Source organism: Herpailurus yagouaroundi, unplaced genomic scaffold (assembly GCF_014898765.1).
Source record: "Herpailurus yagouaroundi ecotype Mexico unplaced genomic scaffold, PumYag 140, whole genome shotgun sequence".
Classification (NCBI taxonomy): domain Eukaryota; kingdom Metazoa; phylum Chordata; class Mammalia; order Carnivora; family Felidae; genus Herpailurus; species Herpailurus yagouaroundi.
Genome location: NW_024412395.1, coordinates 83,604,877 through 83,626,011, shown reverse-complemented (window position 1 = coordinate 83,626,011; position 21,135 = coordinate 83,604,877). Strand labels below are relative to the sequence as shown.

Genomic DNA, 21,135 nt, shown 5'->3' with positions numbered 1-21,135 from the left:
TATCTTAAAACACCAAATACCAGAGCTATGATTTTAAATACGATGTGGTTAGGCATAAAGCTTTCTAACTTATTTTCCTTGATCATGTCATATTCCACACACGTGCATTAAGTAATTACAGCCAAGCCTTCTATATAAACAAAAAGAAACGAAGCAAGTTACACCACACAATTTCCTTTAATTTTACACACAGAAAAAAAAAAACAAAAAAAAAAAACAAAAGCGAAGCCCCAGATTTCTTCCATCTGTAAAGGAATTTGAAGACTTTAACAGATCTCATAGTTATACAGAAGTCAGAATTTTTTTTCTGGTATTTTTAGAGGGTTTCCTCTATTTTCTGATAGCTATCAAGATTGTCCCATTAAGTCCATGGATAAACAGAATGAGCACCAGTTTCTGTGCACCATAGGATAGATGCATTGTTTCAATGACAAATTGACAGACTATGGGGGTGATATCTGGGAAGTTGTCTTCTTTTATCTGGTAAACATTTTAAGAAGGGTAAACACAAGAGGGATAGCTTTTCATATGGCAATTGCTAAGCAAAGGCTATCACCTTTCCTTATCACCTTGGGATGTGTGAACGAAGAGATCAAGCTGTTTAAGTACCTCTTACTTTCACATAGTCACCTCAAGATCTTAGTCAAATTTCAAAATGGGTATGAGCAAGGAACTAGCTAAATGTGTGTCTATTGGGTCATAATTCATCAAACAGCTTTATCAGATAAAGCAAATGAGAAAATCCTTAGTCAGACATAAAAGCGTGACCAACTCTGAGTGACTTGTCCCTGAGATGGATCTTCTGTAAATAATCAAATTAGTGGATTTTTTCCCCCTCCCCTATCTATCCAGATGGGCAGAAAGGGGAGGAAAAGAAAATCTTGTGTGCAGGCATCAGCACACACACACACACACACACACACATATACACTCACATGTGCGCACCCCCCCCCAACGACCAAAGGCTAAACCTTATATTTAAGTTGTTCATGTAAATGAGGCTTTACCATATACTGAATTGTTAGCGAGATTCTTGAACTTCACACTGCAAAAGTAGATCAGCATAATTATCATAAATCATTTTAGGTGTGATTAGAAATTTATGAGAAATGTAATCAATGGCCACAAAGAATTATATATTTAAAAATCTGAGTCAGATTGTTAAGACTGTTTAATATAGATAAGTAATTTGAAAGCATTTTGAAACAGACATGTGAAACCCAACGAGGCTCTGAAAAGCAGCACCTCTGTCTAGAGAATGAGGGCCCTTCTGCCTGGTCCTGTTTGGCTTTCCCAGGGTACCTGCACAGAAAAGAGGTGGGGGGATGGGCCATAAGAAAGGAAGATGGGGGGGCGCCTGGGTGGCGCAGTCGGTTAAGCGTCCGACTCAGCCAGGTCACGATCTCGCGGTCCGTGAGTTCGAGCCCCGCGTCGGGCTCTGGGCTGATGGCTCAGAGCCTGGAGCCTGTTTCCGATTCTGTGTCTCCCTCTCTCTCTGCCCCTCCCCCATTCATGCTCTGTCTCTCTCTGTCCCAAAATAAATAAACGTTGGAAAAAAAAAATTTAAAAAAAAAAAAAAAAAAAAGAAAGGAAGATGGGGATTGTAATGGTTGGTGAGAAGGGAAGAAGAGACCTGTGTGTGTGTGTGTGTGTGTGTATTGGGGGTGTTCCCTTTCTTTTGTTAAAAAGACAAACTGCAAATGATTTTATCAGTGGCCCAAGGAACTATCAAAAGTTGACTGTGACAGTATGGCTGACAATATTTTCACTACTCAGGGACTAGGCCTCTGCAAACATGGTCCCACCAGACTTACTACTAAGTGCATTGTGCAAAAGAGGCTTGAAAACCCAGGGGTCTAGTATCAAGTGAGCCGTAGGAAGGTGACCTTTCATTCCGCTTGTTTACAAGAGGATCTGTAGGCTCTCAGTGCAGGTCCAGCATCAGCCAGAGGCCCAAGGTGAGGTGGTGAACTTGCATTTTTTGTTTTTTGGGTTTTGAGGTCATATAATCACCTTAGAAAATTAAAGCTGGAGAAGAGCAAGAGTGAAAGCTTGGTTTCCATATACTATCTTACATTTTTTGAAAAATGGCTAAATGAAATTCACCTTTAATATTTTTTTCATAAAGTACAACCAACTTAGTGCCAATTTACGTACTACATTTAGCCATTAGACATAGCACACAAAATTGAAAAGATGATAGGAAAACTGAAGCAGAGAGTAAAAAAGAAATTAAGACAAAATACAAAGACAAACTAGACAGAAAACAGAAAAATGGAAACAGTAGTTCTGTTAGGATCATGGTAATATTTTTCCTTGTTTGACATTCTACAATTTAATAAATAATATCTCACTTAAACGGCACTTCTAAGAGTAAAGAATATTTTCAAGCAAATCTCACTGTTGTTTTTTATAAAATGTTACAAACTGATTGCCTGTCTATGAAGTATGCCTGTATCGACCATTCATCCACAGCTACTCAGAAAAGGTAATGCCAAGTGTGCTGAAAAGTTCTTATTTGAACTGCTTTTCACATTTCTCCTTCACTAACACAAACAAAAGTTACTACTGTGAGGTAATTACCTTGTAATATTTGTTACCAGTAGCTTGTCTTTAGGTATTGATTTTATTCTTTCATTCAACCGAACACCTCAGGCCTTTTTCCAGAGTATTAAAAATGTTTTAAATATTTGATACATAATCTGTCTACCCACCCCCCCCCCCCAGCAACTTTCACCTACTCTGAAAACAAACTAAAATAAAAACCAAGACAACAGGAAAAGAAGGATGATGCCAGAAATGGGTTAGAAACGCCGTGACCTCCTTAGCCCTGATTGAGTCACTGTCATAGCAGAAAGCATGCACGCACTTTGTTGACTCTATGGCTGTGACTGATTGATGATAGCCCGGCAAGGTTACCATAGCTAATTACAACATCATTCATGCAAGCCTGCATGGGAAGAAAATACCAGGCTCACAGGGAAGAAAAAAAGAAAAGAAAGAAAAGCTATTCTATAGCTGTTAACTTTTGAATAATCAGCCCCAACAGGAAACAAATAAGATGAAACTCAGTGACCAAATTATGACTTATGGAGTCGTCCAAGCAAATGACCTCAGTTGCCTGGTAATTTCAACTCTGGTTTCACAGCCCACAGCAGAAAGCTTCCAGCAACGGGGAACCCGCACATGCTTGTGCGCTTTGTAGTCAGAATTCAAAGGCTCCGGGAGAAGCCCAGCCTGGCCCTGAGCTTTAGTTCTGCGATGTGTGTGGTGTGACTGTGTTTGTCTAGGGTCAGATGCCAATACTTAAACTCACATTACGGGCACAGCAGCTACTTACACACTACAGCCTAATTAAAGGAATAAACTTCCCCCTTCTTTATTTTTTCCTGAAGATCAGTGCCATAAAGGGATTTGGTTTCCTTAAAAACTCAGACAAATGTTCCCATATGTTTCCCTTATGCAGTAAATTAGACAAAATCAGATAGAAAACGGTCACAATTTCCAACGCTAATCTATGACTATATATATATATATATATTTTTTCCTGAGAACTACTGAAAAGAAAGGGAAATTCAGTGTTTTGAAAATAATTATAACAAACACACAATCATAATTTCCATTTCAGTTTTGAAGCACAAACACACACGGAAACAATAAAGCATCTGAGGCACCTTCCAGCTTTCAAGTCTCAAAAACAAGAATCACTTTCAAATAGAAAGTAAGCTCATCTTCAAAGTTTAACACGCGAGAGGAGAATAAAGCTAACACCATTTCAACTCCAAACTTTAATCAAATTGTTTTACATCTGGGTAATACGGATCACAAGACTAGCAACAACTAAGTTCCAAATATGTTTTATCCTGACACACTGTTTAAATTACATTGCTAAAATAATTATAACCAAAGAAAATGTTTTCTCACTGAAGCTTGGACCCAACATATCAAGTTTCAGTCAAGAAGTCCTGAAAAAAAAAATTATCAAAAGGTCCAAAATAAAACTACTAATTAATTGAGGCCATGGGACAGAAATTGGCAGGCACATGGACTCAGATTCAAATTCAGCTTTAGAATGAATGAAATTCTCCTAAAAAAAATCATAGCCTATTAGGGCAAACAAGGTATATTTTATAGATGAGAAAACTGTGAGCCAAGGAGACATGGTGATCACACATCACAAAGAGACCTGGACAGTCTCAGTTCAGAATATTCACTTCTATGGAAATGACAGTTGTGTCCTGATTTATTTTTTGTTTGGAAAAATGTGGTCCTGATACATATAGGTTAAATGATTACTTGGGAACACAACTAGATCAAATACTCTAGGGTCTGGGGCCAGGTTCGTATCACTGGTTCTCAAGGGACGAGGATGGACCAACCTTGAGACCATGATCTCACAAGGTCTTCTGAGGAACAGCAGAAGGTCCGCTACCACAGATCGAAAGTCAGTACAGGAACAGCCTAGGGGAAACCTAAAAGACTTACTCTTCCAAATTTCAAAGTAATTGTCCTAGTTTGTCTTATGGACACAAGGCCCTACACGCAGAAACTTGCAATGAGAAAAGAATACAACAAATATCCACAATATAGAAAAAAATCACCTATGTATCCCATTAACATATTGGTTTGGGTTCAGTTTTCCCCCCAAACATAAACACATGCATGCATGTGTGTATGCGCAAACATACAAGGGATGAGAAGGCAGAAGCAAATTCATTTTTGAATTTGAACCTACAGAAGGATTTAAAAGAAATTTTCTCCATCTTAATTTTCTGGTCTTTATTCCCTTATTAGCTTTTGATTTACAGCTATTCACAGTATCTATTTATTAATTTACACTCTATCTCACTTCTAAAAGGATATGAGGTGGTATTTTATCACATATAGTATTAAAAGACATGGATAATTGAAAACTAAAATTAATCCAAAAACTGTCATGTAGTTGAAAGAGCACTGTACTAGAAGCCAAGAGACGCAGGTTCCAACTCGCGTTTTTACCCAACTAGTTACTTGACATCAGAGCGCACATTTGATTATTTGTAAAATAATGTCAATTGTCCAGAAAACTGCTAATTATGAAATTCTATAGAACTATGTCTAGACCAGCATCTTACAAAAGTTGCTGTCAAGGGCACTAAGAATTCTTTTGAGTGGAAGTGAGTTTCTCCACTGTAGGACCTTCTAAAAGGCCTAAGGATTCTCTGCTGCCTGCTCAACAGCCTTCTGCATCCCTCTTTCTCCTGCTAGCATATCCAGTCCTATTTCTCAAAGAGTGAAAGTGAATAAATTAGAATAGCATCCAGAATGTCAGTGCACAATATATGTCATTTGTTAATTCACTATGATCACATAGTTGTTGAAATTCCAAAATATGTTAAGTACCATAGGATTCCACAAAGAAGACTTGGGAAATCCCTGAGCTAGATGATTTTAAAGCCCAAATGGACTCTGTGAATATGATTCTTTACTGTTTTACCTGGTGGTGTTCTACCATGTCTCTTCTTTTAAATAGGTTTTTTAGGTTAGCAATCTCTAGGCTATACAGTTGAAAGCATTGATCAATTTCAGAAACATAGAATCATCAAGCATTAGCCCAAACTAGCAAATTATTCTACATCAGAACTTAGTCACTTAGGATTACATTAAAAAACCACTGGAAAATAAATGCTAAGAAACAATTTAAATGAATAAAGAGGGAATTATGTAGATGCCCAACTGATTTAAAACTCCTCTTAAAAATAAATATATATATATCCCATTAGCTTATAGGGTATATATAAGAGTATGAACCTGTTTAGGTCAGAAGAGTTCTTCACTTCATCTTTGTAACTCATTGTTGCCAAATAAAACATTAAGAAATTTATTGTTACCCACTGCACTATCTAAAAGATGTGCAAAAGACTTTATACACAAGGTCATATTTGAGCTGGAATTTAAAAGGTGGATACAGGAGCACCTGGGTGGCTCAGTCAGTTAAGCATCAGACTCTTTCCTTCAGCCTAGATCACAATCTCACGGTTCGTGAGATTGAGCCCCACGTTCGGCTCCATGCTGACAGTGCAGAGCATGCTTGGGATTCTCTCTCTCTCTCTTTCTCAAAAATAAAAAATTATTTTTTAAAAAAAGGTAGGTAAAAATTCATCAAGTATAAAAAGAGGCAAAGGGGGAATCAACGTGAAGAGAACAGTACCTACAAAAGCACAGAGGCTTAAAAGAAAGCAAATCTGGGGAATGGCCAGTGGTTCATGGCGCCTGCAGGTTAAGGTAACTGTGGAAGAGTAGCCAGTAAGAAAGGCAGGCAGAGAGAAAGTAGGTAGATCATGAAGAGCCTGTAAATATGAACTTGCTGCGTATCCGATGCATAAGTATTTCATCTTGCGAGAAAAAAACAGGAATGGCGAACTTCTGTATGCATACAGGGAACGTTGTTGGTTTTTAACGAATATTGTTGACGATTATCTTCTGTTGAAAATGATATAAAAATACACTGAATATTGAGCATATTTTTATCTCAGATACAAATAAAACACAAATTTGTGGTGATTAGTATGACCTAATCATAAAAATGTCTTGATTCCTATTATTTGTTGTTTTTTTTTTAATTTTTTTTCAACGTTTATTTATTTTTGGGACAGAGAGAGAGACAGAGCATGAACGGGGGAGGGGCAGAGAGAGAGGGAGACACAGAATCGGAAACAGACTCCAGGCTCTGAGCCATCAGCCCAGAGCCTGACGCGGGGCTCGAACTCCCGGACCGCGAGATCGTGACCTGGCTGAAGTCGGACGCTTAACCGACTGCGCCACCCAGGCGCCCCTATTATTTGTTAAATTGTGTCTCATTAGGAGAGATAAGCATGTGAGCTGATCATGGTTAAATTCCCCATTTTCTTGAATGGGGTCTCAAAAATTTGAAAATGAGTGAGAATAAACCCTGCTTCTGCTGTCCCAGCTGGCACCAATGAGCCCCCCATGAGGAGTAGAACCAGCTCCAATAGCCTCTGGGAGGAGAGTGGGGAGTAGAGATGAAGAGCTGGGGCTCTGGTGTTTGGCATTTTACATGCACCTTGTTATGGTGAAATCACTGGAACACAAAGGCTACTTCCACACTAACCACTTCCTCCCCCTTTATCTCAACAGGATCTCGGGGTGGGGGGCAATGGTGCCGCGGGGGTCACACTCCTGGGAGAGCCATGAGCATTGCATCTGCTGCCTTGCATATCACCCCACCCTGCCATGACACCTGTCCCATCCATGACCACACCTGCCCTGAGAGCAACAAAAGGAAAACAGAATAAGCAGATACCCAAGCAGGTGGTATTGCTTCCTTTAATTTCTCTGAGAAACCTGATACATGTTTTGCTTTGCTTTGCTTTGCTTTTAAAGCTACAGAAATGAAAAGTACTCAATCTGCTGGACCCCGGAGGATAGATAAGGGATAGATTTTTTTCATCATTCATCCCTGCCCAGATTCCTCCAGCTAATTCTGAGGAACCATCTGCATCAGCCTGCTAATGAGTTTGGACATGCCTCTCCACACCATAGGAAGCCATTGGAAGTTGTTAGGCAGGGAGTTATATAATCAGATTTGTGATTTAGAAAGGCAGCTCTAACAGAAGCAAGGATCGGTACACCCTGTAAAGAGAGAGGTCAGTTTGAGGCCTCTGCAATCGTCTGATTGATGATAAAGCTCTGGCCTGCTGCGACACTCATGTACATGAAGGTGGAAGAAAGTGAGGAGGGCAGGAAAGAAAGAGGAAGAACTGGAGATGATGTCAGGGCTCCAGACCCATTGGCTGGAAAGCGACGCTGACCGCTTAATAAAGAAGGTTAGCTAATCTCGTCATTTAATCTGTAGTACCACTTGAAATGGATTTGAAGCCAAGAAATGAATAAGCACTTTCAGGATTTTGGTTTATATTCACAACATAAATCGCAGACAAACTCTATCAATTTGTTCTCTTACAAACAGCACATGAAAGGCAGCTCAGAAAATTTGCTCCTGACACTGGAGCCAGAGAGGGTTCAAATCCTGGCTCCGCCACCTGATAACTATGTGATTTTGGATAAATCACTTAAGTACCCTATGCCTATTTCCTCATCTCTTAAAGGAGGGGAGTGACAGAACCCAGCTAAGTACCGTGAGGCTGAAATGGGTTGTTATGAGTAAAGGATTTAGGACACTTAGTTCACCGCTTGGAGCTCGGCGCCTGGCACGTAGTTCCCATTTAATCAAGATTGTTTTCTGTCTCTCTTACCAAAAATCCGTCCTCAGGAAGCACAAAATTCACTTTCAAAGGAAAAGAACCTCAGCTTACCTTTCTTCCTGACTTCAACATTGCATTGCTCAGTTGGTTCAACAAAAGAAGCTGAAAATCTTAAGAAAAACAAACTTCTTTTTTTCCCCGAGAAAGCGAAGAGAAAGGTGAAAACAAATTCTCAAGCCCAGGGCCCTTGGAGGTTCAGCCTTTCGAAGACCACACAGTGCTCGCTTCTAAATAGAATATTAAAACAAGCAAGAGCAATTTTCTCCTTTCGTCTTCCCTTATTGCCTAATTTTCCTCCCGCACCATTTGCATAATGGATAAAAAGGCATCCATTATGCAAATGAATGATAGGGTGGTGAGGTTGTGGAAGACACAAACCTCGCTGTGGATGGAGGGACGCCTCCAGAAGGCCCTCCATCGTCTGCATTCCAGCACACGGCCTCACTGGCCGGGTTTCCAAAGGATAGAGGAGAATTGTGAAGATTATAGGTCATTAATTTCTACTTGGTTTATTACAAAGGCAGCACCACAGATGCTTTCCAGAACATTTGTACCAAATACGGGTATTCAATATTGTGGTATGTAAAACAAACTTTACAGTAAACATTTTGTTTCAGATGGGAAAAACGAGTACTCTCTAGGACTTACAATTTTAAGCATGTTCTTTGCTTTGCAAGCGAAAGATTCCCCTTGCAAAGTAGTAAAAGCCTCTGTTCTTCTATCTGGAGAATTAACCTGTATAACAGGTGCTCAGAGCAGTCTCAAAACATATGCATACATTCAACAGGAATGAAAATTTGTTTTAAGTACCAAAATGTTAGTGGATTTTCAAAAGCTTCATGCTGTTAAACGGACCTAAATTTATCTCTAAGAGTTATCACCAAAAACTGACATTTCTCTTGGAGATGTAAATGCACTGAAACTGTAGAAGAATGTTTATTTTTCTCCCAATGCCTTCAAAACAAAAATAAAGAATTCTGAACAAAATTACCAGGTGGGTTGTTCTCGCTTGAATAAATGAGGAGGACAAAATTAAGAAATTAACTTCAAACGTTTCCTCCAAACTCTGAGATACATCATTTGGGGAGAAAAAGAAGGCGGCTGAAACAGAAAGTGACCTTTGTTTCTAGTCCAAATTCCTTGATAACCCTTAGCTTTTGCCAAATGACACTCTTCAGGGACATTTTCTTAAAGTGATCCTCATAGGCTACAGATAAGCCACATCACTTACAGACCAGCCTGTCCTGTAGGATAATTCGAGAGGATGCGGTTCAGATTTGCCCGCAATGCAAGCAAAAACCGCATCCACCTGTCTGCGCATCGACTACAAAGAGCTATGTGAAAATAATTTAAAGAAAAGACAGACCAGATTTTTAAAGAAAGATACTAAGAGGATACGTCATATTGTAGAAGCAACTCATAATCAGCAAGCTGACGTATTTCAATCAGGTGAAAAACATACTAGTGAAAATGTACATACCTAATTTTAGAGCAGAAGGAGTTACTTCGATCTCCCCACCAATTGGTTTAAATGCAGCCAACTGGGCAGCCACTTCCGTCTCAAAGGCATCTGGGGTCTGCTGACCTGCAAGGTTTCCACTGGGGCTCTCAATCTTGTGGAGTGGTTCTTGTTCATCAAACACAGCAATCAGCTACAAACAAATCCAACAACACTCATTACTTGGTATGACATGCATCATCACACAACACTGTATCTCGCTGATTGTGATCTTTATTTGATTTTAAAGAAAATGGCCTCTGACAACGTCAAACTTGAATGTTACTGCCCCACAACTCTCCACTCAATAGGTCTAAAAGCATTGTAACCAGGAATTAATTGTTTGCCGATTCTTGAAATACAGAACCAATTTTTGGCTATTTTGAAATAAGGAAATGGCTGCCCCTTCCCCTTGCCATCTTCACCAATATTCCTAAAAGGACTTCAGTATTTTTAAGAGTCTTTCCAGAAATAAAAAGTCGAAGATGCAGAAGCTGAGGATAGGTCTACTTGAAAAAAGAGGACATTCAAGGCTCAGAGAGCTGAGATATTATAAAATCCATAATTACAGCTGCCCTTTTAGACACGATCACAACAAATGAATGTGTATATTTCCATACAATGTGTTCATTTTGTGCACATAGATATCATCCCTTTTTTTTTTTTAATTTTTTTTTTTCAAACGTTTATTTATTTTTGGGACAGAGAGAGACAGAGCATGAACGGGGGAGGGGCAGAGAGAGAGGGAGACACAGCATCGGAAACAGGCTCCAGGCTCCGAGCCATCAGCCCAGAGCCTGACGCGGGGCTCGAACTCACGGACCGCGAGATCATGACCTGGCTGAAGTCGGACGCTTAACCGACTGCGCCACCCAGGCGCCCCTCATCCCCTTTTTACACATCCCTTTAATTCTGTTCTCTTCCTTCATGACACTGTGCTGACTGGTTCAGTCCAATGAACGCCAAGTCCAAAGAGACTAAACGTCAGCACTTTCAACCAAATTATTACTATCTTCATTTCAATTTCATTTCATAGGAGAACTATGTTTCTTAATATAGAACTATTAACATAGAACTATTAATATAAAACATTTAATTGTCCATTCCAAGTCATTTTTCATAAAGGGCAAAATAAAATAAAATAAAATATTCCAGTAATTGCCCAAGCACTGCTGTATCAACAGTGAGGACAGCCCTGCTCAAACTGTATTTTTGGCCAGCAGACAGCACCTCCATGGAGGACCTTCACAAGCATCTCATCAAGTACCGTGGAAAAGTCCAAATGTGTGTGCAGTAGGCAGCAAGAGGATGCTACTGTCAACCCAGGAAAGAGCAGTGTGGGCAACTTTGAAATCTGCTAGTAAATCTTTAGATAGTTTTCACTCATTACATAAAACAAACCTACTTATGATTCAAGCATTTATTTAGGAAAGGCACAGAATGCCCCATTCATAAGGGAATCTCGTTGGCAATAGTATTAATAACACAAATGCAGGAGTAATCAATCAAAACATCATAAATTCCAAGTTGAGTCTTTCAAAAGAAATGAATACAATTAGGGATATGCAAATTGACTACTCAGAAATAATTTTCATAATTGACTACTCATTTCCAGTATGGAGACTTCTTCAATTGGAAAATCCAACAATCCTCTTACCACAGCAAAGAAATGCTACTCCCAAGGCATTATTTTTAATTCTTGAAATTGAGCACATATATTTTCTATTTTTAATTGGTAGTAATGATGAACTGATTTGAGAGAAGACTTAAATGGATTAATAACGAAAGATTATTCTAGTATAAAAATAATCAGTAGAACTGTATCTTTCTAATCATCTGGTCAAAGTGAAGAGTTTAAAACTTTAAATCTTGAAAAGGAAAATAAAATCAGTTTTTAAAATGTGCTAGAAGTGTTATTTTCATCACTATTTTTGTGACATAATTATAATTTCAGTTTTGCATATTGGTGAATTCTAACACATTTTAGTAACATTTATTTTAATTGCCAATCGGCAAGGTGAAGCGGCTTATTATGTGGGTTTTATGAATAATTTTGTGTTAGTGAAGAGTAATACCTTACTCTTCCCTCTTCCTACATCCTTAACTGAAATGCAGTGCGCCTTACATATTGGGGAAAAGAGAAAAAAACTGAGTATCAGTTTGGAGCATAATACACAATCTTAAAACTGATAACTCATCAACTATGCCATTATCTATGTTTATTATGTAACCTTTCCTCCCCAAGATACTCTCCTGTTTTCCATACTATTATATCCATACAAGTTTACAGCAGATGTAACAACAATGGTACGCCTACTTCTCAAATGAGAGAACATAACAGTTCGGAGATTTTGTTTCCCAAAGGGAGAGGCCAAACAGTAATTGGTACTAGAATCTAGTCTTTTTCATTTCTAACTCAGGGTTTCAGACCACACTGTGACTGTTTTCCAACAAGAGAGCTGTAAAAAGAGAGGATATCTTGTAAAATATTTGTGGTTTGTCCACTAGGATGCTATATCCTAAAGAATATGATAAAGAATGGAGAGAAAAGGCAATAGTCGTCACAAAGATGATGATAATAAGAAGTGGAGTATTCCCAAATCTCATAGTCCGTCTCCCAGTCCCACAATTGACAGGAATTATCTTCACAACGTCTACCCTAGATGTACAGATGGATGGATGAATGAATGAGACGGTCTCTCTTCCTGGAAAGAAGAGGTTCGGTTCCTGAATCGGTGGTGCCCAAACAAAGTCTTTGGCTTCATTGGTGCTGGCTGATAAGAAACTCTCCACGCGGTCTGCATTTCAACATCTACCACATGCACACTTGTTTCAAAACTGACAATTTCTTTAAATCGTACATTGTAGGTGCTTATTAGCTAGATTACTTGCTTCATCAGAACACCTCCATTATCAGGTAACAGAGTTCCCAGTAGACGGTGTTACAGAGATGCATTAATTAACATAAATCATGGTTCTGGTTCCTCAACAGAGGCATGCTGATTTCCAACATGATAGAAAAAGAAGCTGGACAGGAAAGAAGAAATTCTATTTAACTTTTTTTCTGTTGTTAAGGTTTCACCTAGACTAAACTTCTATGGCATGTGGAAGATTTTTCACTGACATCTTTGGGACTATAGTAACCTAAACATTATGCAAAATGCAAACAGGTAATATTTCATTTGGATGCCTTTCTCTTCTGCTGCCCTATCCATCTTCTGGCAACCCTTCTGTTCTCCTTCTGCAATGCTTGTATTCTCACGTCACCCAGCACAACACCAACATTTCCCAAAGACCCCATAATCCAAACTCTTTTCACAGAGTCATTATTTCTAATCAAAACTCCTGTCCTCACAGATCTCTGTCAGTATTTAGGCATCTCATCCCCAGACGTACACAGGAAGGTTGGTCCACAAATATACTATTCATTCTCCCACCCCAAACAAAAAGAAAAACCAACAACAGAAAGGTTTAAGAAACCTTCTCAGGACACATTTACCCCTGTAGATAATACCCCGTTTCTCTACTTTCCTTAAAAGCAAAATCTGAAAATGTCTGTCTACAGAGCAGTTTCCAATCTCTACAGAGCAGTTTCCAAAGAACTCCTGTTCTTTGCTGAGACCACACTTGTCAGGCTCTTGCCCCTCCATTCCATGGAAACTGCTCTTATGAAGGTCAAAACCAATCTTTAGATAGCTAAATCCCAAGCCACTTATCTGGCTTGATTTTAGGACACAGTTCAACATGCCTCTTAAATTGTTTTGTTGACTTGTCTTCCCGGACATCTCTTGTGACCATCCGTTAAATTTCCTTTTACTTATTCCTCCTCGTCTCTAAAAATGTGACAGAGAACACATCTAAGTTATTTTGGACATCTCATTTGTCTCATGGCATAGATGTAAGTATATGCTCATAAATTCCAAATTTAAACCTCCAACCCAGAGCTTCTTCTCGAACTCCAGGCTTATATGGTCCATCACCTAACATAACATGTGAAAAACTGAAAAAAAATGATCTTCCAAAGCTCTTCTCACAATCTTTTTACATTCAAATTACTGGCAGTCCATCCGTCCAACTGCTCAGGAGAAAAATCTCATATTCACCCTCGATGCCTTTTTCCATCCCTCCCTTCATCTCTCATACACCCCACACACATCCAGTTTGTGAACAAATCTCAAAATATAATCAGAGTTTACCTGCTTCTCGCCCCTCTACTCTCATCACTTTGGGCCCAGCTACCACAGTCTCTCCCATGGATCACTGCAATAATTTCCTATGTGGTCTTATTTCCACCCATGCTCCCTTCTAATCCATTCTCAATACAGCAGCCAGAGTGATCCTACTAAAACACAAGATGGGTCACGTGTCTCCTTTGGTCAGTCACCTTCCCATGTCACAGTGAAGCTCAAGTCCTTGCAATGGACTATCTGGTCATAAGCTCCTTGGGACATATCTGACCACATGTTCTGAGTACGTTCTCCCTTGCTCTCAGGATTCTATCCATCTATGATTTCTTCTTTGTTCCTGACTCAGTGTCTTTGTATTTGCTGTTCTCTCTGTCTGAAATAGTCTTCCCCAGACACCTACATGGTTTGTTCCTCTGTCCTTCCGATCCTTACACAAATGCCAGGCATTTGCTGACCACACGATCTTAATTGCAACATCATAGCCACTTTCTATCCTCCCTTCTTTTTTCTTTATCGCATTTATTGCCCTCTCAATGTTTCATTTTTTATTTGTCTTATTTATTGTCTGTTTTTTTCTCACTGTGCTAGAATATAAGCTCCAAGGACACAGTGATTTTTGTTTTTTCTGTTGTATCCCCATCGCCTAGATTGGTGAGTATACACAATAGGCACTGAACATATGTTTGTTGGAATAAAGCTAAAAGAAAGCAAGAACAGATACTAAAACCTAATATAGCAAGTAAAAGATACCTAGATTTTTTCACGTGTTTTTAGAATAAACATCCAAATTATTATTTTTTTAGAAATGAATGCATATAAACAACCTGTACATACCCATAAGCGCCTCCAAGTGTCATCATCATTATTACTGTTGTTCTGGTTTTGTTATTATGGGTGGTGGGGGAGAGAAATTCCTACTTTTCTATTCGACACGAAGAGAAATTGCTTCTGCCACGTCAGGCTCCAAAAAGAGAGATTATGTGTGTTCTCTTTCTTTTTCAGGCTCAATTTTGAAAGGGAGAATCTGCTTATTTGGTCTCTGAAGGAGTACAAGTGGTACACCAGGGGCGGAGAGCACATGGAGAGGGAGGCAGGGTTAGCGGTGTAGTCTGAGATGGCATTCCATAAGCTCACGATTCAAGTGTGCAGCCCATACAAATTCAGGTCTTCCATTTCACGTTCTACCAGCTTTCTGTGATTGTTTTAATATGACGCTATTTTCTCTTTAATGCGCCAGTAAAATTAAGGCACTGGGAGAATGTACAATGTTTATCTTACATGTTTTCTACCTCTGTTTGAGAGGTCAAGGTGGAGTGCAATTCTCAGGAGCACACCTAACTTCTAACTAGGACTTAAGAAAACATGTAACAATAAACACACTAATGTAGCATGTAAAATGATATTCAATAATTAGATCTCAGTTGTCCGTGCTGATGGTGCTCCCAGTTCAAGGGCTAGGCACTAGCTTTGGTAACTGCAAGCATCCCCTGGCCACCCCAGAAGGCCTATGGGAAGAACATCTGAAATTGGGATTCTTCTAGCAAAATGATCACCCATAAAACTTCACTTTAGAGAATATTTCCATCTTTTTCTCATACCTCGTGTAGATCAAAATAATGAAAAAGTCAACAACAACAACAAATTCAAAGATGAAAAGAAATGCAAGAATTTTGGGTAATTTACAATTATCTGTGAAACCTGAATAATAGACTTGATCAAAAGAGTCATGTGTTCTCTGCAATTTCACACCATCAATATCATTTCGAGGACTCAGACCTGTTCCTATAATTAAACAGTAAGACTATTATGATCAATATCACTAGTAAAGGGCTGTGTGTTTGCATGTGTGTGGGGAGCGTGTGAGTCACGTGGAGGTAGAATGTTAAGTTCCTTGATAATATCCCTAACATGCCTAAACACTTCAGCACAGAGCCTGGTACACAATGGAAGGTTAAATGTTAATTCCTTTTCCTACCATAGCTAACATTCTCTGGCTTCCAGACTAAATCCCACTTGACTTGTTTATCCATATTCTGCTTTTACTTTGTTGATTCTCTTTAATCTCTTCATCATAGGATTGACAGAGGAACAGAGAAAGTACCAAGATCAAACACACCAAATAGGTAATTTTTGTTTTTCTTTTTTGTCTTCCTCTTCATCACACAACCCGTAGACACGCTTTACCACTCTTCCCGCCCTGCAAAACATGGGTTGTGCTGTTTCCACCGCAGCTTGAAGCAATATACCAATGCCTTTAGCTTCTCCAGTCACAAGTAAATATTTTCATAATAAATGCCACCAAGGGTATTTATTGCAGAGTCCCTCAATATTCATGATGTGGCTTGCTCTGTTATCAACCTACAGCATTCTGTCACTTTTTAGAGCCTGAGTTTTTATAATTGAATGCTATTATCTTTAGCCTATAGAGAAAATCAAAAAGAATCATCCAAATGCCCATAGAACATGATTTATAAAAGTATATTTTTTGTATTAGAAATTACAGTTAGGAAATGTGGCTCTATTTTAATTACACGTCAAGTACACTCACGTACTACTAAGAAAAACTTATTTGCCATATTGAGTTCTTTGGGTTAAACTCTTGAATTTAACAACACACTGCTATTTTTACCGTTTCATACATATTCCATATTACCGACAACTATCAAGTAAAATTCAAAGACAAAGGAAAAAAAAACAGGATCCTACAAAACAAAATTAGAATCATTTGTCTCAAATCTTAATAAACACAATTAAATCTAAGTAAGACTGTGAAATTACAACCATTTCACAAGTACAGGAAAACACATTATCACCTTTGGGAAGAGAGTGAAACACGGAAGAATTTCATTTAAATGTATACATATCTGCTTGTAACTAAATAACAATGGGCTATGTGACTTAATTTTATGCCACTTTATTTATTTATTTATTTTTTTTAAAGAGAAACTTTTTTTTTTTTTTCAACGTTTATTATTTATTTTTGGGACAGAGAGAGAGCATGAACGGGGGAGGGGCAGAGAGAGAGGGAGACACAGAATCGGAAACAGGCTGAGCCATCAGCCCAGAGCCTGACGTGGGGCTCGAACTCACGGACCGCGAGATCGTGACCTGGCTGAAGTCGGACGCTTAACCGACTGCACCACCCAGGCGCCCCAATTTTATGCCACTTTAAACAAAGGTTTGAAAACAAGTGATCTTCCTTCATAGGATTTTGACAGCTAGCTAAAAGCATTTAATCCAGATTTTTAAAATGAGCATGCTCAAATTTGCATCTTCATCAGATGCAAGCATCAGATCAAGTATCCTTAGAGCAAGTATACCACAGCTCTGATTCTCAGAAAGTTCAATCGACATTCAGTAAATGAGATAAAACCAATTTTCATTTCCTCTCCATACTGAAAAATCTGTAATAGGGACCTTTACAAACTTTACAGCTTTAAGCTTCATGCTAAAGAAAATAACATAATTTATTCAACTGTACTAAGAATCCTATTTATTCTTACCACATTTTCAAAAGGCAGCTGCCTACACTGCTGGTAATAACAAAAAGCATGCCTATTAAAAAAACACCGATACTTTGGCCAAAACTGCATTTACCTTTAATTATGCAGTAGCTCACTAAGAAGTCAGGTATACAATACATTTATACTGAATCGTATTTTTCCTGTGACTGACTCAAGTTTGAGAGCCTTATTTTTTATTTGTTTATTTTTGTTACATTCATTCTTCACTTTCCTGCATAGTAACAACTCACCATTTATGAAACAACCTTCAAAACCGACACCTAATATACACATGGAAAGCCTGAAGACACTTTCCTCTGTGCCCTTGACCATCCATAGCAGTGGTCGGGCAAAGGGCTCCATGGAGATCAGGTGGTAGCCACCAAGCTCCAATCCTAAAGGGCCCTGTGGGACAGCTACGGAGAAAGCAAACACGTAAAGAAGCAGGAAGAAGTTTCAAGCATTCTGAGGTAACACAAATGTCAGAAATTTAAAAAAAAAAAAAAAACAAAAAAACAGCATCTCTGGCTTTGTCAGTATTTCCACTGTCTCTGAATTACACACACTAAAAATAACCGACACAAAAGAAAGTGGAAGATCCTTGGGTAAACTGGTTGAGAAAACTCAAAAATGATGCCAATTCGCTGAGTGGCTTTGCTTGCCATTTACTCTGTATATCACGGACGTTCCTCAATTTTATCCAATCCCAAGGGCTTTGAAGGTCTTGGGAGAGTGTACGTTAGTGTAAATGAAGACAATGTTTTAAAATGCAGGGATACACATACACACAAATGACTTCTTCTTCAAATCATTCTCAACTAAATCACACACATCTAACCTGCATTTCTGAAAGAATAGTCTTTTCTAAGGAAGCGTACCCGACACAAGAAAACATAAAGTAGCACGTGGAAAAACATTTTGTAAATGACAAAGCATACATGCCTTTAAAATGTTGTAACTTTCACGTTAGTACTATTTTACTGGCTCAGTTTTTTTTCTCCTTTCTTCCCTACAGCTTCTATTCTCTACCCTAAACCAAAGCTGGAACGGCCTCAGAAACACCTTTTTGGTAATTTCTTGGCCAAGGTCCAGCGCTGCCACAGTCATCCATAGATATGTCAACAGATCCTTGAAGGCAGTAACTTACTGGAATCTAAGGCTGATTTCTCTCTGCAGGGATTATTCATCACAACAAAATGCCTCAATGCATCTCCAGGTCCTTACGTCTCCACTGCAAAGGCCTCAATTTGCTTCTGGCTTCTAGTCCAGCCCCCGGATGTTTACCCACAACACTGCTGCTGAAATGGGCTTTCCATCATACAAAGTGGCATGGTCTTGCTCCAAGTTAAAATTCTTTATATTCTCATAGTTTCCAAGATGTAGTTCAAGGCCTTCTACTGGGTTCTATGTTGTTCCCACAATACTGTCCATGTCTCTATCATTACCAGTCACACAGCACAAGCATCTTGACTCACTTGCCTCTATAACTGTCAGCTACTTGAAACCATGATTCACATAACTAAAAAATGTATTTACCAAATAATTAGCCACCCCTCACTATGTGCTGGGCACTGTTCTAAGTACTTACATATTCTATTTCATTTTCATAAGAAAACTTCTCAGAAAAACAGTATTATCCCCACATTACAGATGAGAGAATTCAAGTATAACCTGACCTTGTATTCCAAGCTGCTCGTGAGTACTTGCCACATGGAAGGGAGTGAGGGAAATGGTTTACATTCTCTGCTTTACCAGAGAGAAAGGGCAAATGTGGCCATTTGGATGGATGTGGACACCATCTCCCTAAATCCTTGATTTTTCCATCCAATTGGGAGTAAAGGTAACCTCCCTTACCACGTATGCTCCTACAGAGGGCAAAATAGCTTCTGTCAGCTTTGAGGCTCAATGTAAGATGACATTTTACGATTGTTCCATCTCAAATCCACTTAGTATATGATGATCCCAACCCCGTTTGTTGGTGGACTGCATTTATGTACTTGACTTTCTTCCAGAGGAGACCTTCTGAAATTATAAAACTAATGTGTGTGTGAACATACTTAGTTTTGAAACAAACACAATCGTACGGTGTTCTCTACTACGTCTGACGGTTAGAAGAACCCTGCTTCTTTGTACTAATGACTGCAATCCAGGGTGCGTTGCTTAATTTTGTGGATTAATGAGTAAGCAATCAAATGTGATTTTAAGTCATGAATATAACAAACATACTATTCATTTATTTTGACAAGTATTTTAATTTATGAGACTTGGCTACAAATAGAACAGTCTATTTGGTAAAAGGAAAAAAAAAAGAAACCTTTCTGCTTTTAAGACAACTCAACAGCTCTCAGATAATAAACCTCTGCAGAGAATGATGACAAAGCCACCACCACCTTCTAAAGACAGATAAAGAACTGATAGGTTGATACAAAAAACAATGAGATCTTACTGGATCATTAAAATGTCCAAGGAGACAATGCTGCATGCACTTGAGCTGTAGGCACGGTCTTTGGGGCTTGCCAACCACATGGAGGGTTCTAACTAAAACAGGTCAGTGTTGGCCTGAGGCAGATGTCGCCTAGCCTGTCACCTTGGTAGCCGAAGACATAAGTTTCAACAGTTTCACATGTCTCCGAGGTGGCCTCACATTCCAGGCCTGAGGTCCCCCAAGGCCAGACAACGTGGTGAGTGGCCAACGACTACAAGGGAGTTTTCAACTCCCTGAAAATTAGCTGGTGATTAATTGGTACTACATTTCATCAGACTGGTGAGGGAACAGACTCTTTAGCAAAGACACATTTAGCAAATTGGCCCGAGCACCGGCTGATTGACCTCGTGACAGGTCCGATGATGTTCTACTTTCTCCAGCATTTGGTGACAGCTGAACAACCGGCGAAGACTACGCAAAGGTCAGCGTGCAGCCTGATTGAGGGATGAGGAAGCACTTCTCTTAAATATTCCATTTAGACTCAGATCTTCCTTGTCATGGGTGACAAGGCTTTGAAGCCGATATTTTAAAAAATTAACACTACACTTGCAGGTGGGTTTCGCTACTGAACCCCTTCCGTCTGAGTGGTAAAGCTAACCTTTTCCTTTAGCTTCATAATTGCTCCACATCTCCTTAACTAGTGATAATGTGGCTAGCCCTGCTGGGATGGGTGTTGACTTTGGGAGCATCTAAATGTCAAGATTTGTAATTATGATTGTGGGTGTATTAAACTCACATAGAATGATGCCTCGCTAATTGGGGCCTGAAGACAAGAAGCCCAGGGTCCTTGCTCCTTGCTCACAATCGCAGGAGGGGTATTACCTCTTCCAGGAGTACTTGTGCTTCAGGTCTTGCCTCTAATTGTAGGAAGAGCATCTTTCAGAGTTAGTTGCAAATTTATATGTTTTGTGCAAAAGGCCTTCTTCCTAAAGCATCTAGAATGTATTTTGTCGGCGTGAAAACTAGGATTTGTTTCTAAATTAAAAAAAAAAAATGACACACACTGAGCATAGTTACAGAAAAAAAAATGGAACACATGTTTTGAAATTAGGGCTGGACCCCAAAATTGAGGTTGCTAAGACCATCAGCAATCTTGGGTTTCAAAAGCCAGTGTTTACACTAAACTCTCAAACCCAGTAGCCACTTTTGCACTTTGCTACTCTAGGCTTTTATGGCTTTTATGAGAGGAGGGGAGAGG

General features: G+C 39.1%; 1 protein-coding gene across 1 annotated transcript in view; it reads right to left on the bottom strand.

Moving 5' to 3' along the window:
* The window catches only part of PARD3B (par-3 family cell polarity regulator beta), a 1,026,938-nt gene that overhangs the window by 606,166 nt on the left and 399,637 nt on the right, over positions 1-21,135 (bottom strand). Inside the window, exons 3-5 of the mRNA XM_040474679.1 lie at positions 9,712-9,916; positions 9,496-9,598; positions 8,643-8,708 (exon numbers count right to left, since the gene is read on the bottom strand). Of these exons, the coding sequence (XP_040330613.1) occupies positions 8,643-8,708; positions 9,496-9,598; positions 9,712-9,916 (374 nt within the window). The remainder of the gene's footprint in view (positions 1-8,642; positions 8,709-9,495; positions 9,599-9,711; positions 9,917-21,135) is intronic.